Genomic DNA, 25,395 nt, shown 5'->3' with positions numbered 1-25,395 from the left:
GAACTTTTTAAAAAAGACCTGGAGATTTTGAGGCTAGTATATTGAAAGAAAAGTAACGTGGAAAAGAAACAAGATAATACGTTTAAATTTAGGCTGCTTAGCTAGAAATACTGGACTCTTGAGAAAGAAGAGTTCTAGTTCATACTCACAATTACAGAATATAGGCAAGTTGGGGCAGTCTTGGTGCTGATACAAGTTATTTGGGTTTACTTAAATAGGACTGAATTTGCCCTCCCTAGAAGCATTTGAAAGTGGATTTTAAAAAGACACAAGAACCACAGTGGTCTTGGTGATGGTATTAGGGATGTGTGTGTGTGTGGGGTGGGCGTTGTGGTAGCAGCAGAGATCCACATGTAAATTCTTTGGGGTATTTTCAGTCCTTCAAAATCTAAACTTGAATTGGACTGACCTTTGGGAACCCAAAGCCTTTGAACTGGGACATGAAGATATTAATAAATTTAAAAACTATGGTAAGTGAAAAGTACTAGCATTTTCCTAATGAAAAAAAGTTTTTAAACAACTAAGTTTTTAGCCCTATAAAAATAAATATTTTATAATAATTTAATGAACTCTAAATCTTATTTTTAGAATTTAAATGAAATAGGACTATGCTGTATAAACAATACCACAGGCTCTTAGTGTATCATCAAAATGTGATGCATTGCAGCAGCCCCACTTTGCTAAAAGTGAAAATCTGCATTTTTCTTTCCCAACAAGATATCAAAAATTCATTAACATTAGGAATGATTTTTTTAAATGTTCATAATTAAATCACAAATTTATTATAAGAGAGCACATGTTCTTTGAACGTTCATGTGCTTTAAAAAAACATTTGGTTAAAAACATACATTTAAGCTATAATAAGTAGACTATATCTGATTTAGAATAATGCATTAGCATCATTACCAAATCAAAACAAGACTTCCATATATCCATGCATTTATAGTCTAGCCCAAGGGAAGCACTGAGCTGCCAATACAAACCTCAAAGTGTAAACACTATATTAAACTCATCAACGGCCCACTTAGGTCCTTGCTTAGAGTATATTTACTCCTCCTTTACACAGAATTCTAAAAAGTATTCATTTGCTTTCCAAGTTCACAGTAAGAACACGGCATGAAATTAAATAACAGAAGAGGGCTCCAAGGTGAGAAATGGCAGTAGAATGTAATGAGAGTTGGTGAACATGAAAAGAGCTCTAAAGTACTAAGGAGTGTGGACTTGAGCCAGTCTACCTTAGTTTAACCCTTATTCTGCTGTTTACTAACCAAGTAATCTTCAGCCAGTTATTCAATAACTCTGTAACTCAGTTTCCTCAGTAAAACAGAAACAGTTAACCTCACAGGGTTTTTAAAGGAGTTAAAGCACATAAAATTCAGAAAACAGTGTCCTGGCACAGAGTAATCTCTCAATAAAGGTTAACTATTAGTATAAATGAGGTGAGATTAAACAGAAAACCATAAAAAATTATTAACAAAGAAATATAAATGAGGTTGTTTAATGTAGAAGCAAACAAACTTACACTTAAGTGGGAGAGCTGCAAAGAACAACCACAGAGCAAAATGACAAATTTTCAGTGTGGTAACTTTTGAGTCATGAAAGAAAGATCAAATTATGATCTATATACTCTATTTAAGAAGGCACAGCTGTGAAAAGACTTTAATTCAGTTTTTGTAATTCACAAGGTACTTTTCTCCCAAATCTTGGAAGATTTGATTATTTTTAACAATTCATTCCTGAGTTAAAGGTCCGAGCAGGTCTTTTTGGTTACTGCTAATGTGGAGGCATCCATAATGTAATACTTTCTAACTGAACTGCATAGTCTCAAATTATTGTGAACAACCTGAGGGGTCAGACAGCAGTTATGCTCTTTAAAATTGGGGAAACTTTTTCTTTTTCTTGGGCATTTAGAAGCTTGAGCCCAAACTGGCACCTCAACTTTAATAACTGTCTAAAATCCTATTATTTGTATTATGACTTCCCCTTGCCTTAAAGTTACATTCTAAATTAACTTCCTTGGTCCTGATTTTCATTTATTTTTCCATTTTATCAATTCTTATAATTATTTATGGATTAGGTGGGCTTTTTAAAAAATTTAGGTATTTTTATGAAATTCCTAAAAAATAGAATAACATGGACTTAACAAAGAATAGAGTAACATTTTATTAAGCATGAAATGAGGTTTGGCCTTAGGTTACAACAGCAAAATTTTTAAATTAGTGACAGTATCCAATTAGGTAAAACCACCTGTCACAATAAATCAAACAATAAACTTTTCTTCTCACCATTTCTGTGTGTAAGCATTTCTCTCATTTCCTCATGGTCACACGGATGGGTAAAATCAAACACACTGTGTCCGGTTAGTTCAAACTGTAAAAACATTAAAAAAAAAATTAGACCTATAACATAAAATCATAAACACATACAGAAGGGCTCTTAATATGTGGGTATTTTACCTGAGTTAATCCCATGTATTTGTTCACATTATCCGAAATGTAAATCATGTCACCATCATCTGTGAGAACCATAACAAAACCGTCCAAGGCTTTCAAATAAAAGCAATTCATCTGTGCTTTCATTTCATCTTCAATATCCAAATCACCTAAAAAAAGCACAAGAAGAAAAAAATTAGTTAAAAAGTTATACTTAAATGATAGTAATATTCAGATGTCTTTATAAAGTTTTCCCCAGATACTTTATTTAATACATGCAGCATATATTTTTTCTATATATTTAAATTTTTTCTCCTGTCATTCTTTTAACACAAAACACAGTCAAGGCCAGAGGGCAGGAAGACTAAAATTAGATTTTCCAAGGGCTTTTAATGATTATTTAAACTAATGAAGCAAGGCAAACCACTGAAAAGAGACAGGTCATGTCATTAGATACAGGTAGGTAGGTAGGTAAGTGCAGCAAGAGAAAAAGAGGGGGAGGGAGGCCAATACCTTAAAATTCCTGAATGAAGCTTTAAAGGCAGGTAATAAAAAGGATATCATGTTACAAAAGAAGTGAGAGTATGACCACCTTCTAAAAGTAATTTCCAATTACTTCTGATTTCTAATTTTTAGACCTATCATGTCCTTGTAAAACAACTCACCAGCATCCAGAAGTTTCCTCACACGCAAATAGCTGATGGTAAGCCTCATAACAGAAGCCTTATCAAGATGTGAGCTCACATTATGGGGAAGTGGCAACTGATGAGCAAGCTCATAAAAAACTTCAGACTCTTTACTTCGTCGAGATCTGGCTGCATCTCTAGACTTCTCTTTTCGACGTTCAGAACTTATCCTATTTAACAAAAGAGAGGAGGAGGAGGAGAGAAAAAAGACAATACGTTAGTTTGCGTTTGCTTGAATAAAACTCATTTTACATTTTTCTGCTTACCATGAAAGGATAAGAAGATGTCATGTAGTTAAATTTATATATAGAGATTTATCCTACTACATATATGTATTTTTTTAAAGACAGCTACACAGATTGTTGGATTACTGCAGACAAAAGGAACTCTCACAAGAAGTCCAAGGTGAAGCTTCACACCTGTCCAAAGCAAGTGTTTCCTCCCTGGCACATCAAATCGGAGAGGATGTTTTTGATTTGGCCAAAATCTTAAAAGTAGCCTGTATATCTAAGGCTGCACTTTCATAGCCATTCAAAAGTAGTCTCAACTTAGAGACTTTTTTCCCTCTATGCTACCACATGAGCAATACTGACTGTGAGCTACAGGAATTTATATCAGCATCTATAATCAGCTACTGTTTTCAGCTTGCTTACTCCTTTAGCAACCCCTTATCTATTCAGTATTACTGGCACAAAAGGTACCAAATAAATGCAGGCGTATGGAAGAAAAAAATGATGTGGCATAATACTAAGAATTTAAGAGAACAGTTTAAGAAAAACTAATAAGGGTGTCAATATAATCATACATCTTTAGGGAACTCTTCCAAGAATAAAATCAGTCAGAAAGATTTTCATAAGTCATCCAAGCAGAGCCATCTTCCTTTGCTTCACTGTGTAGCACTACCTATTCCTCCTGACCCAGCTGAAGGTAAACAAGGCTAACCTGGTTCTATCCTTAGCTTCTTCTTTAATAGCTATCGTTTATTAAAACCTACTATGTGTCAAACACTATCCTGTACTAGTTCTCTCATAACAACCTGTAAACAGGTTAAATATTATCCCTATTTTACGGATGAGGAAACTGGGATTCAGTAGGTTAAAAATAGCCATGCTGTAGGAGACAGGATTTCAACACAGGTGGTTTTTTAAATTTTTACTTAAGTCTCTGCTCTTCCACAAGGCTTTATCTTCTTAATGGAGAATGCTGCTTCTACCTCAAATACTCAGCTGCTCTCCTATGACCCTCAACCTAATCCAATTAAATCAATTATTTATTAAATGTTGAAAAGAGCCATTACCATTTATTGAGCACTTAGCACTGTGCTAAGAACCCTGCCAGCATTATTTCACTTAATCTTCCTTATATTCTGTGAATTAAGTACATGATTGTCTCCACCTTAAATCTCTCCTCCCTCCAATGATCTACAAAGTTATGAGGTTCAATCATAGAAGTAACATTCTCAAAAACAAGCAAGGCTCTTCATTCTCAAGAGTATGCTCCTGTTATGCTGTATAATTACAAAGTGAAATTCCAGCAGCGGTGTTGTGACAATAGTGATGATATAATTTCAGCACTTGCTCACGTTTGTGTGCTCATCTAACTTTTATACTTTAATAAGGAATGTGAACATTTGCTATTATTAGTGAACTTTGATACAAAAATTTCAATTCAAGCAACTAGATCAATTTAACTTGAGTATCTTGAGATTGAAGGTGAGCTATTAAAAATTATTACTACTTATAACTACTGACCTGTATGAATCAGGATTTTCTCAATGCTGTAGAATTTTTTAAAAACACAAAAATATATTCGATGCTATAAGTCTAACATGAAAATCCAAGTGTCCTCAGTCTACAACTTCATTTTTTATTTGCATTAGAACTTCATTGTTCTCATTGATTTTAAGTAAATGTATTAAATTTGAACTTTAAAATGTACAATAATAAAAGTTTAAAAAACCTATCTTATACATGTACTGAAGTTCCTGGGGGTGGGGGAGACATCTAGTGTGTCCCCATTGGCCCTAGCATCTCAGATACTGTTTCTCTCACTTCTTTTCCCTTTTGAATTGGCAGGTAAGAGGCAGCAGTGGAGCGGGAAACAGATTTCTATCTGGTTCAAGTAAAATCACCAAAAAAACAGTGATGATCAATGATCTCATGATAAACCTGAATATTGGTTCAAATGCCACAATTAGTCCAGGTGATCAGAATTTAATCAGCAACTTTCATCAGATTTACTAAGCCCTTTCTTTTAAATTACTCAACCAAATCTAAGCTGCCAACAAATTACTACCCAACTGAAACACCTGGTGAAAAACTTAAATCCTTATATTACATGCTATATGCTTTTAAAGGGCATCTGATCAAGCTAACCATGCTGATATCTTTATATATATCTCTATATCTTTAGAAATAGTTGTATTTTTCAGAACTTTGAAGATAATGAATGTCCAAGATATGGCAACCAAGTTTTATAAGACAAATCCATTAGAAATGTGAGCTTGGATAGAACATTTAAAGGATAATATATTTAAGCTAGTGAAGACTGTGAGAATAAGAATTTGAGCATGAGCCAGGATTTTGGAAAAAAAGTAAGCCTCAATAAAACAAGTAATATGATATCTCAAGAGTTGACAAACCTAAATTAGATGAAGAAGGTGATGAAAATCAGTATGTCTTCTATTCATAATCAATCTAGACATAAAGCAATCAGGAGACCTGTAATAAAGATTTAATGAAGAAATTTATCTGATGTTCTTCACATGTGACTACAGGAGCTCTTAAAACATTTCTCAGCTTAAAGCTAAAACTTCCAAAATTCTTAATAGTTTTGGCATCTGAACTGCCCAGCTTCTTGTCTACTCACAGGAAGGCTCTTTTTATCAGTTCATACCCCACAGAATTACAGTACTATTGACCACAAATTATTTCTGGTAGAGCATGGAATCTAGGTCCCACAAAGATGAATCCTGTACTATTTATTTACTTACTATTTAGATGGCACAATAAAAGTTTTGTAGACCAGAATAGGCAGATTTTTAGCATGCAAATAAGGGCACCGTTATTCTCTAAATTATCAATTCCATCTATGTTGTTTTTATTAAGTACAGATCAAGTAAAGATAGTCACACTAGAAATCAGTCAAGAGTACAGTAAAAATTCTGTCTTTTGAATAGTCTGCTTACCCATTTCCATGACCATTTTAGAATCAATGTTTGAGTAAACTAGCAGTACAGCTTAATCTTTGTGGTACTATAGTTTTCACATACTTACTATTTCATTATTATTTAGCATACAGTACTGGACAAGAAGCTAGTAGTTATATCCTCATATGATTTTGTATAGGAAATACATTTAGAGCTGCTGTCTTATTAAGCTTCTTGTGTACAGAGTTCATGAATAAGCAATAGCCATTTTACAGAGAAAGCCTATTATTCTTCAGATTAATAAGAACACAGAATAATTGCATATATGTTAATTCATCTGTGTTGTCTATTAACTGCACAAGAAAAGCCTGTTGGCATTCCTAATTGTAAATATTGGTGACTTTAAGAACTGAAGTTAGATCATAATCATTCGAAATGTTAACAGATGAACAGACATTTCTAATAAAGTTAAGGTATAAATTAAAAAAAAATCTCTCAGCTCTATTATTTGCGGCTTTAAAAATTCTTTCTGGCCTTGAAGGTACAAGTTGTTGTTGTTTTGCACTTCTTGTGTATTTCTATAAGATAGACATTCTGAAGTGAAATTCCATGATCTAAAGGATGTGGCATTTAAGTTATCCTTTCCAAAAAGATCTGTTTCCATTTTTGTCTCTGCCAACCCATGAATGTGTATTTATTTGCCCATGTGTTCTGTGGTAATATATATTATGGGTCTTTTTTATTGTTTTAATTTTTCCCAAGCTGAGATATGAAATTTGTATATCTCATTGTTTTAGCTGCCCTGTACTTCTTAATGTCTCAGGTCAGAGGAAATTCCAAGGAAATTTTCATTCTTTATTTGGCATTTTGGCCTGCAGCTTTAAATCTAAACATCTATACATGGTGAGTACTATGTACACAGTGGTATTCTAAACTTTTTTCACCTATTAACTTATTTAAACCATTATATCATCACCATGTTACAGATAATGGAACCTGGATAAATAGTTTACCCAAGTTTACACAGTTAATAAATGGTAAGCCTATATTCAAACTTAAGCAGTCTGGCTCTAGAAACCATGCTATTAACACTAGACTATGCTGCCTCTCAGAAACTCATTTTAATAACCAAGATAAGTATTTATAAGTCCAGGGCATTATTATAAAGTTCAAAATTGGTCTACTTTACATCTCCAAAGACATAAAAGAGAGGTATAGGGGTTGGCTTTGGAACTTAGGACCTGACCCTAAGCTATTCAGAGGAACTCATGGCCAGGCTCTTTGCTGGAGTCTGCTTATAAACCCAAAATTCTAACTGAAAGGCATCTAACAATGACAATCCTTTCTGCCCCACCGACTACCTGTTCAAGGCAAAGCACCCTTTAATGGGTACTGCCAGCCACTAAGGGGAGAGAATCAGTAATCCAATCAACTCATACATTCCCACTAGACTTTATTTTTAATTTGTGCAGAGGAGCATCTCTGTACTTAATTTGAACATCTTAAGCTCACTATTGTTGGTGTTTTTTTATTTGCTTAACATCCAGATCCCCAAAGTAAAACCAATCTGCATACTTACTTCAAGAGCTCTGGTCAGGCATAAACCAATTGCCAAGATACCTATTTACACAAAGTACCATGAGAGAAAAGATGAAGAGAATTTTCCCCCTTCTAACATTTATTGAGCACTTACTATGTGCTAGGCGCTGTGTATTGCTTTCACTTAAATATAATGCTTTCATATATTAGCTCATTTAATTATCATAACTCTTTAGAGAACCAAAACACTAGATGGGAAGTGGCCTTCCTGAACCTCAGAATAACCATCTTCATTCAAGAACTATTCATTCAATAAGTATTTATTGAGCATTTATCAAGTACCATGCACTGTGTAAGTACTAGGAATATAGTGATAAGCAGAACAGCCCTCATGGAGCATAGCCAGCCTCCCACTTAGTCTACTGAAATAGTTACCTAATGCGATATTCCCAAATGCTGATCTAGCTGCATTGTAATTACTTGGGGACAGTCAATATTTCAGACTTCTGGGCCTTACCTTTGTAAATCTGATTCAGTAGATCTGAAGTAGGGCCCCCAAATCTGGGTTTTTTAAAACTCCCAACATGTATATGATACACAGTGAGATTTAGGAACCACTGACTGAACTAATCTGCACTGTCATTTTCATTCAATTTCGCCCTCAAATCACTACCACAATGATACTTCCAAACGAAGAACTCTGATATTATGTCCTGCTTAAAATCCCATCAAAGGTACACAGGACAAAGTCTAATTATTTTCAGATGAAACCCTCCTTTAGCTAGTTTCCTGCCCATCTCTTCATCCTCATCATTTCCCACATTTCTTCGGCCACATTGTAGTTACTCAAAAGCATAGTATGTTATTCATTTATGGCTCACTCACTCCACTCTCTCTGCTGGGGTATCCTTCTCAATATGTAATTTGGTAAATTTATGTGAGAAACTTTCAAGATTCAATTCCATCATCACTTTGTCTCTGTTTTGTCTTCCAAAAACTGCTCCTCTCCCCTAGATCTGACCACTCTGGTTATTTTGCTATATTTATGTTCCTCTACAGTCCTTAAATCTTCCTGGAGGCAGGAGACTGCCTCGTTCAGTTTTGTGTTCTTAGTAGGCATGTGTGTAAGTGGCTTTAAGTATTTGGCCCAAATCTGCTATTTGACTTTAACTTCGGTCCATGGAAGGTTAACTGCCCCTTCAACATTCTTTTTTGGTATCACTGAATTTGTGATTCACCAGCATTCCTGTGATCCTATAGATTACAATCATAGTTAAACAGCATAACGATGTCAGTACTGGGAACAAGGCATACTATTTGGATTTACTGCAATTATCTGGATATGCACTTTCAAATATAAGTAACCATACTAGATGTTAGAATGGAAAAAAAAAAAAGCTAAAAATAAAAAAAATTCACCAAACGGTGTAACAGTGAATAGCACGGATACCATCACCAAGGAGAGTAAGTGATCTTGACAGAGAAGAGATTTACAGCATAGGAACAGAGCTGAGAAACTAGAATACCTATCTGCTAAAAAGAAGCTTGAAGTTTAAGATTACTTCCCTTATCACTGCAATCTATGTCAGGAAAATGCATGAGTTATAGTTAATGTTGTTAACCAATTAAATCAATACCTTTATCACATTTATGTCTTCCTAGTCCAGCTGGAAGCATGAGAGTTGATTCCTTTTATTTTCTATAATCTTTTCCTAGAAACTGTTGTAATTATTATCATAAGACACAAAAGTTTTCAGTAAGTTGATTTCTAATCTTACTGGCTTTTTTTCCAACGGGGGGTTAGCCTTAGACAAGTATTTTAGATTTATTATTAGGAGTATTCTCATCATAAATAGGATTTGTTGTTATATTTTCCATCTAGTAAATTAGATTTATTATTAGGAGTATTCTCATCATAAATAGGATTTGTTGTTATATTTTCCATCTAGTAATTGCTGTCAAACCAGAATACTTCAGATAATGTTTAATTTTTTAAAATCCCTCTTAATGGACAAATCAACAAAAATTTGACATTTCAAATTAAATTTTCAGGACGGTTAGCTAGCTATTATTTATAATTAATTTCTCCAGAAAAATGTCTCTGAATTCTAATCAATAAATTTAAAAATGAACCTTTAGGATACTCATGTTAGAGAATATATTCATTTATTCCACAAATGTTTCTTGGTCATCTCCTATGAGACCGATGCTGTTCTCAGCATGGGACATAGTACAATAAACAAAACAGACCAAGTTCCTACCCCAATGGAGCTTATATTCTAGGACAAATATGTCTTCGTTTCTTGTCTTTATTCAATAGTCGTTACCAGGGTCAATCCCTAACTGACAGAACATTAGCCACAGAAATAATCTTCCCACAAAACCAAGTAATATAAAATTTTAGGAGGCAAAGCAAAGTCTACAAAAATTAATCTGTAGTTATATAAGATGTTACAATACAGTAGTATGCAAAAACAGCAGGCTCTACAACAAAATTTGAGTATGAATCCATTTCTCTGTGTCTATATAATGCATATTTATGTATATAAATAAATGTATAACTTATAAATGCACAGATAAAACCAGAAAGATACAATATATAAAGTGTTAGCAAAGTTTACACATGTTAACAATAGCAGTTTCAAGATGGCAGGATCACAGATTATTTTGTTCTTTAAGAATATCCACCACTGAACTAACACTAACACTGACACCTGCACTTGTCAGAAAAATCTGAAAGTAGTCATCTTTTAAACTTGTCTTCTAAAAAGACTAACTGAAAACAAGTTAAATTTTTTCTTCATTTTGGAATAACGCAAGAACAATCATATTTTTTCCAGGGAATGGAAAGTAAAACTGAGTAAGCAATATAATTCAGTATTTTCAGTTTCTCATTCTAATCTAATTTTCAGATTTTGAAAATTCATCATTTTGTAATTAATTTGAAATTCCAAAAGGCAGGTGAAATGGTTTATAACAAAAAATATTAAGAATACATATACTTGTATTATTTTTGAAAGCAGCTTTAAAATTTCTTGGTTTAGATGATAATTATCTTACTAACTTACTAACTTAAGATCTCTTAAGTGTCCACAATTAGAGAAAGATGGATTATTCACTTTCCAATAACCTCACAAAAATGCTTAGTTTTAACAATCGATTTTCTAATGTTGCAGTAAAATAAATAGGGGGAAAAAGAATCACTTTTAAATTAGAGGGTACATTCTGAAAATGAAATCTGTATCACATCTGAGATAGCATTAATATGTAAATGTTTTATCTATGCACTAATTAAATTAATTAGCTAATACATTTACATCTGTTTAATGATTGTGTATTGAAGTTCCGTTTGGAAAAAGAATATGCTTTTGTTTTTAGATTATTCTTAACTAGTGATTTAAAAATCAACTCTCTCAGTTCAGAATTGGTATTGAGCCTCTCAAAAAAATCTTTGATCCCCTACAATATATAAAGTACTAGATAAATTTTAAAAATGTGAAGCTATTACTCTAAGATGGAGGTTCTCAAACTTTAGCTTCCCTCACAATCAGAGTTTCCAATTTGAAGGGCTGGATGGGGCCTGAGAATCTGCAATGCTAATAAATTAGCAGATAATACCAAAGATGCTGGTCTGGAGAATACCTTGAGCCCCTCTGCTCTAAGAAAATACTTCATTATGTGTCCTTCAAAAATGCCCAGAGAAGTAAAAGATTGTTCATCAACACTCAAAAATTGTCTACTAAATACCTTCTCTTTAAAAATCTGCCCAAATGCTTTACAAACAGGGAAAACATATCCAGACTCTAAGACATTAACATAGCCACATACTTAGAACTCAGTGACTATAAAATACAATATGGACTTACACAAAATTAATCAATGGTTGACCTGTGGTCTGCATCACAATCACCAATAGAACTTTTCCCCCCAGATGTTTGTACCTAGATCCCAATCCTGGAAATTCAACTTGTAGGCTTGGCATGCCAGTTTAAAATACAGTCTTCTGTGTACAACATGATTAATAAATTGGCACTGCTGTATGTTATATATGAAAGTTTGTAAGAAAGTAAATCCTAAGCATTCTCATCACAAGAAAAAACTTTTTTTCTTTTTAAAAAATTTTGTATGTATGTGAAATGATGGATGTTCCATAAACTTATTGTGGTAATCATTACATGATGTATATAAGTCAAATCATTATGCTGTCCACCTTAAACTTATACAGTGCTTTACGTGAATTATATCTCAAGAAAACTGGAAGAAAAAAATAGACGAAGTCCAATTAAAAAGTAAAAATAAAAAAGAATCTTCCAGGTGATTCTGATGAGCAATCCTAGCTGTTCAAGGTTTGTGTTTCATTTATAGGTGCTTGTAAAGTTTACACATTCCTGAGTCCCATCCTAAATTTACCGAATCAGAACCTCTGCGGATGGGTACCTGGGAACCCTTATATTAATTAAACACCCAGGTGATTCTTAAGCCACAGAAATTTGAGAACCATCAGCAGATCTTATAGCAGAAGTTTAACAGGTTAGCCAGCAAATCTGAAAACAGAAAAATTTATTAGTAGCTGCAGCTACCTACACATACCATGATAACTGTGTTTGTCAGGCAGAACACTGAACTGAGTGGATTGGGCAATACTATGTAGAACGAAGTACAATTGCTGGGAATAAGAAGCTAGAGGTACCACTCAATGACAAGCCAGTAATAAAGTATGTGCTTAGTAAAAACCATAATTTTCCTCAAAAAGATCAGAGCATAATTAGGGTTTAAAGATGACCAAATGAAAAATGTGATAATGGTGCGACGTTTTTTCAATTCTCTGTAATAATTTTTTATAAATCACCTTTTAAACTCTTTATGAATGCCACAAACATCAAAGGATTGAGACTCACTGTCCGTGAGTAACAGCTGTGTGTTAATGGCTTTCCCGAAATCACGTCACCTACGCTACTACCCTTCTCCCTTAGCATTACCTCCCTCTCAGCTTGTAAATGCCTTTCTGTTTCCCTTATCATATGCTTTCCGATAGTAGTAGAACTGAGACTGGAAATCAAGGTCAGTGACATTAAACTTTATGCATGTGTATATTCAGAAAAATGTATCCTTAATTATTTGCTTAAATGTAACGATACGTAAGTTATAATAATCAAGTTCTTTCTTATATAGCAGGAAAAAAATCATATGGAATGAAGGTATACACACAGAAATCACACCTTGAAGATTTTTCCTGTTTAGTTCTAAGCCGTGACCATGATGAAGTTTCTGGAAACGATGACAAAAGAGAAGCTCTTCTGAAGCAAATGTCTTGATTTTCCACCTACACCAATCCATCCTATCCAATGTTACCAACTAAAATTTCCACTAACCCTCTGATCCCGTTTCTTTGTCTATAAAAAGAGGATAAGTAATACTATTATTAAGTCGCAGCTCTCAGATTCCACCTAGGAATGAGGCCTCTGTATTTAATACGGCCGATGCCTTTCCACACATCAGATGCTTAACATATAATTTTTAAATTTAAATTAAAAGATTAAAGAAATTTAGGATGTTTTTACTTAGGAATAGAAGGAAGAGACATGATAACTACCTTCAGATATTTGAAAAGGATGTCACACAGAAGGCAGGTTTCATAATTTATGCAATTCCAGAGAGTAATAAGTGGGAGTTACAACATGGCAGGGTTTGCTCAATAGAGTTAAGCAGTGCTGAAGGTAAGCTATAAGAATTTTTAAATCTTATTCTCATTTTGGTGGCAATGTAAGAAAAAGAAAAGGAAAAAAGCATGTTATGGATCATCTAGAAGATCTCTATATAGATCTCTATCATTGTTAGAAACGTTCTGTGTTTGAAGTTGCGTTTGTTTATGATCAAATTGGTACCAAATGATCACTAAAAGGAACAGGGTTACATTTTTAAATGTGGTACACACAGATTGAGGTCACTGGGCACATCTCAAAGGTTCACAAGGATTACTTTGCTCCAGAAGAGATCTAAACAGTAGTCAGGGTTGAGAAATGCTGGGATAAAGAACTTTCTAACATTTAAAGCTGCAAAAATGTGAGAGTGCTTTTTGTGTGTGTCTAAGAAAATTCTCACAGCAGACTGGCAAATTTGTAAACACAATTATAGAAGATACTCCTGTGATGGCTGATATTAAAATAAATAATAAAACAAATTAAAAAAATTCAATCCTAAAGTCAATTATTTTGCAATAACCTCAAACTTAAATCACACTGTACTAAAAAATACAACATGGAACACATAATGGATGAATCAATTAACACCAAAAACTCAATGTTCAACTATGGCCTGAGCCATCAACAATTCACTGCTCTGCTTGACAAATTAGATGCACAAATATCTGCTGAATAAATGAATGTGCAATAATATGTTACAGGCCATGGTGGTTAGGTGCTAGAGTAGTGGTCTAGGGTTGAAAAAATTTTTTGAATCATTGAGATAAATCAACTTCTTAATATTATCCAAGAAAATATCCCTTCCTCCACTCACAATGAAGGTTCTATTGATTTGACACATAACTCATTTAAACATTTTAGCTATGTTACCTGCAAAGGTAGGCAATTTCCAACTCTCCTCTGCAAACAGACTAAATAGACATTTAATGAAGTTCTGACATCAAAAGAGCATGGAAAAGTAGGCTTTCTTAATTTCCCATCCTGTAACAGCCACACAAATACCCTTGAGAATATTCTTCTTCCTTTACTATTATCACTGTAGAAAATGATTATTTTAGAATAACCTGTCTACACAAAAAAACAAGTATCTTCACTTAATTTTCAAAGGCCAGACATTCATGGAAAAATAGCAATGTAGAGGAAAAGCACCACCAACTATTCTACTACTATTATAAGTTCACTGATGGTTTGGCTCAAAAGGACATCAGCCTTTGTCAGACTGTCCTAAAGAAGGTTTGAAGGATTCTAAATAATACCATGAGACTCCAAGGGAGTGAAACTCTTCTGAAAACAACTTAATAAATATAATAATAATATGGATATAATTGGTTTCTAGTTTATTAAGCCCTTACTTTGTGCCAAGAATTGTTATGAGTGTTCCACATGGGTTAATATCTCTTTTGTCCTCACAACAATACTATAAGGCAATTACCCTTACCCTAATTTACGGATGAACAAAGTGAGACCTAAAGAGGTAAAGCAACTTGTGCAAGATTACACAGCTTAAGTGGAAAAGTAAGCAGCCAGCCTCTAGAGCCAAACCTCTTAGCCATCAGTCATTCATTACTACATCTTTCTTAAAGAAATGAAAGCCTTAGTCCAGAGAAGAGATTTTAAGCTTTCCCAAAGCAAGAACAATTGTAGACCAACTAGATTTGATAGAGAACTCTGCAGAATATGAATTCTGGTGATTTGCAACAAAAACCTATAGCCCAGCATTGATCAAGTCCTGTATAAGGAGATAATAATCTACATCAAGACAATCAAATAATCTACAAAAAGACATTTGACTCATGTAATAAGGGAACCCCATTGACATTTAAAAATGAATAGTCCAAGCAGGGAAACGGGCATTCATCCAAGAGACTGATATGTGGATACTAGAAGACAGAGGGAGTTTCTTTTTTTTTTTTTTTTTATCATCACAAACTGTATGGATGCAGACATGGGAATGCTTAGTGGCCATAATTCATACCATATTAATAGCTTGTCAATGGCAGAATGAGGCCAACATGCAAATCAAGCAAAATATAAACCAAGTAATATTCAAGAGAAAGCCTGAGATTACACTTTAAGGACATCACTTAAGACTCTGGATCTAACTGTCCCTTAAACCAAAGCTAGATTGTGTGAGCTAGTAATAGCCTCCCAGCCCACACCCCCCAAACTAGTTTGAGCTGTGTTTCATCACTTGCAATAAAAAGAATCCTAATACACTTACAAACTGCCAGTGTTTCATATTAAAAACAAACTTTAATGATGATAAAGTACAAGAAAAGGGCATTCTCAAATACTGCTAGAGAATGTAAACTGGTCTAAACTTTCTGGAAGTTTAGAGTAGATTTAAGAAATGTTTGCTAAAGATGAAACAAGGGTAAAGATATTTTCCACATTTGCCTAGCTGATTTTCCCCAGCCATACACGCCTCTTAGTAAACTTTTTACTCAGTGTTCTAAGTACATAGAATTGGCAGGCACTAACCTTTAACATACCTTAAAATAGGGTATTGAGATCTTTTCAAGGCCAGTACATGTTACCTAGCTATATTTATTAACAAAAGTGTTTTCTGACCTGGTTTTAATAGATACTATAAATGTTTTTAAGTGATGAAAAATTAACAATTCGAGATTCAAGAAAGTTCTAAAGTAGCACAAGAGATGCCCCAGCATAAGAAAAATTCCTAACAAAAGTGCAACATAGAAGAGCAATAACGACTTCCAAAAAATCCTTTTAAAAATCTTAAAATCGTCCTCTGCTTTCTTTGTTCATTCAGTTATCCTTTCATTTTGTTCATTTATTCATTCAAATACTTAGGAGGTCACTGTATGCCAGTAATCTCTTCTCCATCACAAGTTTCAAATTCAGTCTATTTGTGATCTTGCTCATTGAAACATGTTTCAATTTTATAACTGAAAAATGGGGAAGGGGTCACTTTAAATAAATTTGCTTATTAGCATCTGAAATCATGAGAAAAGATCTATATATAAGAATAGAAATATATTCCAACTCAAAGACTTAAATGTTCTGCCTTTAAACCTTGTTTATTTTTACCATACTATTATTCAGTTGGAAAAAGAAATTCTCACAAACTATTAGGAAAAGTGGAGAAGCACAGGGAACTGTCACTAATGAGTGAAAACTGCAATATTAGCTAGGAGACACTTTAAATATATTGTGACTTTCAAAACAACTGGTAGAACTACAAGAACTACGGTAAGTTATGTTCCATCACTAATTTTTGTCCCATTTACAAAACAATAAATTTTGAAAATCATACTTGGAAATAATCTTTATGTTTAATGTTATAACCAAGTGAAATTTTTAAATGAGGACACGCATAAATAACAGGTGAGATCACCAGAACAACTAAAAGAAAACATCTTGGGAACAGTTATTTTATAAAAATAAGTCATTTCTATTATAGTTTTAAGTTCTTTAAAACAAAGTTACTAATGAAATGGGACTTTATCAACAATAGAACAGGTAGAGACCATTTTAAACAGTAAGTATTTTTCTGAAGAAGTACTGGCACATCAAATCTTTCTAAGTCACTAGAAAAACTTAATTCTCATTTTAGAGTTGCTTAATCTCACTTCTGATAAAGCTTCCAGTGGCAACTGTTCTCTGCTGTTAGTTTTAAGTTTAATTATTCACAAACTAACCCTTAAAAACACAACCACTTCAACAAGTCTATTATGATACCTACTACCATAAAAACAGAAAATAACAAGTGTTGGGAAGGATGTGGAGAAATAGGAACCCGTGTGCACCGTTGGTGGAAATGTAAAATGGTGCAGCCACTATGGAAAACAGTATGGGCAGTTCCTTAAAAAATTAAGTTACCATATGATTCAGCAATCCACTTCTGGGTATACATCCAAAATAAGTGAAAGCAAGATCTCAACGAGATATTTGCATACCCATGTTCATAGAATCACTATTCACAATAGTCAACAAATGGAAGCAACTGACAAAAGAAATGTTCACATGTTGAGGTGTGGGGAAATCATTCTGGCTTATACATAAGTTAACTTGAATTTTATGCTAACTAGAACAGACTGTGGCCTACCAAATATACACTGTACATCTGCTTTAATTATTACAGAAAAGGGCACACTGACCAGAAGTAAAGAATGTCCATGTTAAAAATAAAGATTAAATGCCTCCCTTTCTGGGACGCCAAAGCTGGTACTCCTTCGATGATAAGACTCCCATCCCAGGTGCCAAGGCCATACTCGCTGTGTACTTGCTGATCTGCTTTTTTTTGAAACCTTGAAGGAATGTATCTCTGACTTGTTTTTGATGTTTTTTGTTCTGACAAGTCATAAAACTATGCTAAAACCATGCTTCTCCAGAGCAGTTTCTCAGAGTAATCTGGGAGGCTGTCTTCTGGGCTATAGTCCTCAGTTCGGTTCAAAGAAAACCCTTTCCTATTTCTATTATAGATTGTCTATTGATTATTTTTGTCAACACAACCTAAGTGTCCATCGAAAGATGAATGGATAAATAAAATCTAATACACATTATTCAGCCTTAAAAAGGAAGAAAATTTTCACATATGCTACAACATGGGTGAATCTTGAGGACATTATACTAAGTGAAATAAACCAGTCACAGAAAGACAAAAATTGTATGATTCTAATTATATGAGGTATTTAGTAGTCAAACTCATAGAAACAAAGTAGAATGACGGTTGCCGGCGGGGGGGGGGGGGGGGCGGCGGCGTAGGGAGAGGGGTAAATTGGAGGTAGTTGTTTAATAGTTACAGAGTTTCAAATTTACAAGGTGAAAAAGCTCTGGAGATTGATTACACAACAATGTGAATTAACACTACTGAGCTGTACAGTTATTAGTAGTTAAGATGGGAAATATTATGTTGTTTTTTAAAACCACAACTTAAAAAAACCCTACAATCACTTCAAAAGCTATGGAGGAAAAAAAAGTCATGAGGTAATCATTAAAGTTTGTTTTTATAGATTTAGATTTTATACATTATATTTTCCTAAAAGGGTCATGTCTGGCAAACAGATATGGGTTTATTACTTTTTACTGCAGAAAATACAAGTTTTAATATAAAACTCAATGCACATACAAAATAGTTAATTTTTGATGCGCCAAGAGACACGGATACAATTATCTTTAAAATTCCAAGGCCTATAGTAGATTTAAAAATTATCACTATACTTTCACCGAAAATACTGAGCAACAAGAAGATTGGCTCGTCTTAGTTTCAAATTCTTTTTCGAACCCTCTAGTTAAGCAGAAACATACACAACACATATATCATACATACATACATACATCACAAATAGCAGAAGGCTGGGTAAAATCCACCAACTGGATAATTAGTCCCAATGTTGAAAAAAAAAAGAGAGAAAGAAACAAGAAAAAAGAGCATTCTTCTTATGAATTAAAATCAATATCTTAATAGAAAACTAATCCAACAACACATTTAAGTCAGATTATTTTCTCCTACTTGAAAAACAGACCTATGTTAACCATCTCAGACAAGAAAAGAATATAGTATTTTAAATATGTAAATTTTTTAAAATTATATTTTAAGAGGACATGTCTATAAATAAGCACAGTAATCTAACCCAAATCTTTAACATCCATGCATGGTAAGTTTTTTATTTCACCACCAAACACAGTAAACTATTATGAGTTCTTCTGAAAAAAATCAGTCAAGACTAATCCTCCTCAGCCTCCTATACACCATTCCTAACATAAAACAATAGAATGTAACCACAAAATCTTTACCTTGAGCCCAAACACCATTAGAGCTGCAAAGACAATGGAAGTCAATAGGTAGAAAGACTGGATGTTATCTAAACTGCACAAAATGCTTTGCAGTGGACTGCAGGAATAAACTACCACACATAATCTAAAACAACATGATAATTCAGTAAACACATACACATGGAAGAGTGCACTAATATAAATTTTATACAAATCAAGCTACAAAAATCAGACAAACCGTACAGGCTTGAAGCCTTGCCTTGAGATAAAAGCCTAAGATCTTACCTCTGGAGAAATTCATAAGTAAAGTACAGTTTTTCTACTATGTAGGCTCATATGTTTTACCACAAGTATTTTATCAAGTCATCATATTTAGCAAAGATTAATATTTATAAAATTTTCTACTCCAAACTGTGGCATCAAGACAAAATAAAAATGTTTTAAGTTACTGCCATTCCTAAGACTGCAGTGCCTTGCACATACCCTGCTGAAATGAACTGTCTGACTAGTATATGTGTTTATGACTCTAGTCTCTAAAGTCCAGAGGAAATTTTTAGTAGCCTGTTTGGGGAGGAAACAAGGGAGTAAGGAAATGTAAAAAAGGGGGCCTAAGGTAGACAGTAGATCAGATGCTCAAGAATAATTGACGCTAGATGCCAACATAATCCAGGGATATACTGTTTTAACTGAAAAGAATCCCCTTTAAAGTTATGGATCCAATGACAGTCTTTTCATTTTTAGGAGATATAGAAAAGAAAGTGGGGAGAAGAAGAACTAACACAAAGCAACATTTGGAAGGACTTGCAAAAAAGAGTTTTAAAGTGTTGTGGAAGTTTAAACTAAAACTTTAACAGGTAACACCTATTTTCAAGTATATAATGTTACCAAGACTCCTAAACCAAGCACTAGGCATTATCACATTTAATCTTCATAATAACCACTAAGATGGTTGCTATTATTATCATCATTTCAAAAGGAGGAAATAGGCTCACAAGCATTCAGTAACTTGCCCAAGCTCACAAAGCTAACAAGTGAAAAGGCTAGACTCAGAGGTGTCAGGTTCAAATCCTATGCTCTTAACCACCAGGCAACCTCTTCAAGAGTTTCAAGAGGAAATCAAAGTAAAATTGTAACAAGAAAAAAGTTTACTAGTAAATGAGAGCTTCTTGATTTTTAATGACCAAAGTTAAAGAAGGAAGTTAAGGAAAGTCCATTCTCTGAGATTTTAATGATCCAATAACTATGTTTCGGAAAACACTGAAGGAGTCTGGCCTGAACCTTGAAAGCGAACAATGAACCTCTTGACATTCCACTGAAATCTAAAAATCAACATTAATGTGCTATTAATTAAGTCCAATCCCTACTATTAAGGAATCAACATGAAATTCCCTATGTTAAATCTATTATAACTATACCCAACCTCTGTTCTGATTTTTTCCAATCCTTCAGCTTTTGAATTTCCTAACCCTCCTTTAAAAATGACAAATTTGTCTCCCCACCTGCACTCTACAGGCTCACTTAAAATGGAAAAATTCTAAGGAGAAAAATCTCTGCCCCTCAATCTTTCAGTTATCTTTTCAAAAAGTTTTAAAATTATTAGTTAGAAAAGGATAAAAAACAGACATCTTTAACAAACAACATCTAAAAGTTGTTGAGTAGCTACCATTTATTGTTTAACTTAATTTTTCAGTTTTAAGAACCTCTATATTAAGAAACATTAAATCTGATCCAAGTTTGCTAAATTTTCAAATGAGAATATTTTGAAAATAACAAATGTGACTGAGGAAAATCTAAGAACTAGTTTAGACTTGGGAGTGAAGCACAGTAGCTAATTAACTCATTTATATTAAAGCTGCTTATGCTCCTCCCAACTGATGAACTGCAAAGGAGAAATAAGTAGAACACTGCATACAAAAAGGGAGTGACTGGTGCATAACTTCATGCACAATATTAAATATGATTCAGCATATAAGGACAGAATATTGGCAATACATAGAGATGATATGCCTTAGGTTTACAATATAGCAGCCTCATCATTTCATCAAAAACCTTGTAATCACTTCTACAAAATTAATTGCAATTAATTCCTGGCAACCCTTGGAATGGAAATCTAGACCTGTTTTCTCACTTTTTGAATTTAATACGTGCTTCCTCTGGTGTATACAAACTGCAAACTTATCATTCCATTAGATAAAGACCAAAAAGGAATCCACAAAATAGCAAGAACATAAACAAGTTTATCTTCTGCTGATGCTGATTAGGGCAGTTAATCTCTCCCAGACGAGTGGGAGGACTTAACAGTAAAGCCAGCCTACTAACCAGAACTCTTACCATAAATCTTCAATTCCTTAAAATAATTTCCTCAAAGGTTAAAATACCAGAGTGGACCAAAAGGTGGGAGTGGAGGTGGGTCACTTAATTCCACTGGTTGGACTCACAATTGTTAATCCTATAATGTACCACTTAAGACTCAAAATTCAAGGTGTTTTTAAAACTTGCATTAAGTTCTAACAGGATGATTATTTACTTCGGGTATATTTTAATATACTTCAATTTCAGGAAAATGAGGCAGGTCTGTCCAAAAACTTTGCAACATTTTACTACTGCATTTCAATTGCTCTGATCATATACTTTTCTTTCAATCTCATTAAAAGTGTCTGCCTGAATTTAGCCAGCCGCTACGTTTTCACTAAAATATTTCCAAGAATAAATGAAGCATATAATTCACTTATAAAGTCTGGGCTCTCTTGACAGGTGACAGAAAGTATCCAATTCTTATGTTCTCATTAAAATGTTGCCATTCCCCTAAATTCCCGTTACTCCGACTCTCGCTCTAGGCAAGTTTTTCAAGGCGATTAAAACCACACCAAACCAAACCAAACCAAACCTGCACGTGCAAACTAAAAAGTTAGCATCCCAGGCCATCGCGGCAAATCCCTAATGCACAAAGGCAAAGACACACGCCTAGCCGGACAACCGCGGGGCAAGCTCATCCAACCACGCGAGTCCCTGGGTCGGAAACCCAGGGCCCCGAGCCCACAGGGAAGCCAGGACCTGCGTGCAGGGGCCGCCCCGGGGCCGAGTTTTCAATGGAACCTGAGAGGATGGGGGCGGGAAGGAGCGGAAGCTCGGGTGCAAGCGGCGGCGACTGAGCTGCGGCTCATTTCTCTTCCCGGGGTTTTCAGGCTCGGGGAAGTCCACCCGGAGTGGGGCACGGGGCAGGCTGGGGGTTTGAGGCGGGTAAGGAGGGCGGTGCGAGGCCCGGGCGGCCGGGAGGGGTGGCGAGCAGGGCCCAGCCCCCGGCCCCCGGCCCCTGAAAGCACTTTCGACGCGTCTCCCACCCCCCACGACAAGATGGCGACGTGGACAGTGGGGGAGGCCGGCCGGCGAGGCTGGGGGAGAGAGAGGGGAGGGGAAAGAGGCAGGAACAAAAAGGCGGCCCCCCGGAACGCGGAGGCCGGCCAGCGAGCCCCCGGCGGCGGGCGGGCAGGCGGGAGGGCCGGCGGAGAACGCGGCCGGCTGGGGGAGTGGGCTTACTTTTTCTTGTCGTTCGCGCCGCCGGCGCCCTCCATGGCGAATCGGTCACCGCGATGCCTTCACTGCCCGCGGCCCCCAGGCTCGCTCCGGCCTAAGCGCTGGCTCCCTCCACACGCGAGGAGGGGAGGAAAGGCACGTCCAGAGGTGGGGGGTGCGAGGCGGGAAACCCTTCGTGAGACCAGAGGCGGGAGAGCAGACGGCTATCGCAGGGGTCCAGGTCCGGCTCCGAAGAGCCTCCCCTGGGGCAGTTTGTCAGGGCCCGGCCCAACGCACTGGCGAAAGCAGCAGCGAGGGCGATCCTCGCGTCCCCTCAGACGAGGCGGTTCTGTGCACTGAGGAGCTGAGGCAGCGGCAGGGGGCGGGCAAAGGCGGAGGCGCGCGGGGGGGGCGCGCGATCGCGCGGGGGGTGGGAGGGAGTGTCGGGGGCGCGCCCGCCCGCGGAGCACAGGGCGCGCACACGCAAGCCCGCCTCACCTGAGGGGGAGGCGGGTTCCCTGAGAGCCAATGGCAAGCGACGCAGGCGGCCAGTCCCCACCCCAGCCCACGTCTGTCTCAGCCAATCAGGAGGCGGCCAGCTGAGGCACAGCTGGGACGAGCTGCCGAGCTCACGTGCTCGTCTGTGTGCCGCTGCGGAGGAAAGAGAAAGGAGATGGGGGTGCGGCCAGCCTGGGTCTGGGGACTCTGCGCCTTCTCCTAGGGAAAGCACTGGCTGGCTTTGGGAGGCGCTGCTGAGAAGGGATTTCGGTTTTTGGGTCCCAAGCCTGCATCACACTTCCTGCTTTCGGAGCAGCAAGTCTCCCGCTGTCTTTTTCTCCGGCAGCTGTGCTGTGCAGGGTTGCCGCGCGCTCTGCCAAGTCTCAGTTTAAAAAAGCAGACTTTTCGCTTCGTGGCAGCACACCCTTGGTCCCTTTGCTCAGCTGTGTTACGGTGGGGTCTTTCTTGCCAGGTTACCCAACCATGGGCCATGTCACCGACCGCAGCCTTTGCCACAGAACACTAGGGTACTCTCTTTGTCCCCTAAGTTTCTCAGTGATGAAGTTTGATTACTGCGTAAATACGAATAAAAATATAAAATAAACTCTTCTTGCTGTAAACCTCTCAAGGGAAGTCGTTAAGGTAGCAGGAACTCTTAAAATCTGAAATTATTTTAAGCATTACAAATAGATATGTGACTTTAATAAAAGAGTATAAGCCCGAATTTCAGAAAAAAAGTAGGAAAAATGGTTTTAGGTTGACATTTATTTTCTTGGTACTTTTCAAAGAGTGGAAAATAATCTTAGGTGGATTTAGAAAAAGGGGAAGACGACTTACCACCTTGAATTGAGACTTACCACCTAGAAGTGAGTTCACTGTGTAGACAGGAAAGAGGAAGGAGACTCCAAAACTGGCACCGAGACCTGAGCAGGGGACCTCAACTCGATATGGTGGCAGCCACTATTGCCTGTTTGCTAGCATGACTTTGCAAGCTCCTGGATAAGACTTAATCACTTTTTGGCTTTTGAAGCGTACATTTCAAGCCTGTCAGTCTTTTAAATGAAAAAGAAACGTGTTTTGAGCCAAACAAAGAAACACTGCACACATATCTCTAGCTGGCACTAGATTATTTTACTTCTCACCTTTGCCTTATTATTTATATTGTTACAATCTAGCTTTGGGTTATAAATTAATGTGGATATCTGTAGTAGATTTCAATTATATTGTCATGTAAAAACAATGGTCCATGTAGCATAAGCATTAAACTCTGGTAAGACAAAAATCAATTCACATAGCACCTCTTAACTGGTCAGCAGATCCAGAGATATGGTTAAAGATTGATCTTAATGCTACTTTTTTTTTTTCCAGATCTACAACACTGAATGATAAGTCTTCTTGAAAAGTAACATGGGAAATGCCTGAAAAAAGGAAAGGACCAAAAATAATTATTCATGTTTTTCTTTTTTTAATTGTGGAAAGAATAATTCTGTAAGTTAAAAACATTTTAATTTAAAATTCTGAAAACTCAGTGTTAACACTGATGCCAGAGTCAAGAGTGAGCTTGAGTACAGGTTCTGACACTTTCTAACAAGTCATTTAACCTCTCTGTGCTTCAGTTTACTAATTTATATCTATGCCATAGAATCTGGGCATGATTAAATGAGATAATACATGTAAAGTACTTAGAACAATACCTGGCACGTAGTAAGCTATCAATAAATGTTAGTCATTAGTATTGTTGGCGGTCTTGTTTTCATTATTCTTATCATTATTATTACCCCCAAATTTGTGCCTCTGCTAGTGATAATTACTTGGGCTTCTACTGCAGTTCAGCCAGTTTTAACTTCCTAAGAATGCCAATTATGTTAATATAAATTCACATATATTCTCTGTTTTCAACTGTGGAACTGCCCATAATGTTCCCACCCTTGTGTATGAGCATGATTGCAGAGATCTTCAATCATTTCCTCTCATTATGCTGGTGAGAAATTCTCTCTGGCCAGTGATTATAGCTAACGTGTATAGTGTTTATTACAACAACAACAAAAAGTGAGCCTTTTGTAATACCAAATCTAAGTCATTTAAAAAAGTTTAAAGCGGAATGATAATCCAATCAGCAAAAGATATTTTTGAATAGT

The 25,395-nt window shown here is 36.0% G+C and overlaps 1 protein-coding gene and 1 long non-coding RNA gene across 3 annotated transcripts in view; one reads left to right on the top strand and one right to left on the bottom strand.

Moving 5' to 3' along the window:
• Positions 1-13,177, top strand: part of LOC117200058 (uncharacterized) — a 35,151-nt gene extending 21,974 nt beyond the window's left edge. The window contains exon 3 of the long non-coding RNA XR_004481493.2: positions 12,978-13,177. This is a non-coding gene — a long non-coding RNA (uncharacterized LOC117200058). The remainder of the gene's footprint in view (positions 1-12,977) is intronic.
• Positions 1-23,144, bottom strand: part of HIF1A (hypoxia inducible factor 1 subunit alpha) — a 41,747-nt gene extending 18,603 nt beyond the window's left edge. Inside the window, exons 1-5 of one of the 2 annotated variants that reach the window (XM_033421534.2) lie at positions 22,784-23,144; positions 5,760-5,838; positions 3,098-3,288; positions 2,457-2,602; positions 2,286-2,370 (exon numbers count right to left, since the gene is read on the bottom strand). In XM_033421534.2, the coding sequence (XP_033277425.1) occupies positions 2,286-2,370; positions 2,457-2,602; positions 3,098-3,146 (280 nt within the window). In that variant the 5' untranslated portion in view covers positions 3,147-3,288; positions 5,760-5,838; positions 22,784-23,144. The remainder of the gene's footprint in view (positions 1-2,285; positions 2,371-2,456; positions 2,603-3,097; positions 3,289-5,759; positions 5,839-22,783) is intronic. The other variant, XM_004262104.3, reaches the window with a different exon arrangement.
• Positions 23,145-25,395: the final 2,251 nt, after the last annotated feature.

Source organism: Orcinus orca, chromosome 2 (genome assembly GCF_937001465.1).
Source record: "Orcinus orca chromosome 2, mOrcOrc1.1, whole genome shotgun sequence".
Taxonomy (NCBI): domain Eukaryota; kingdom Metazoa; phylum Chordata; class Mammalia; order Artiodactyla; family Delphinidae; genus Orcinus; species Orcinus orca.
Note: the sequence above shows the minus strand (reverse complement) of the source record. Positions and strands in the feature narration are given on the sequence as shown.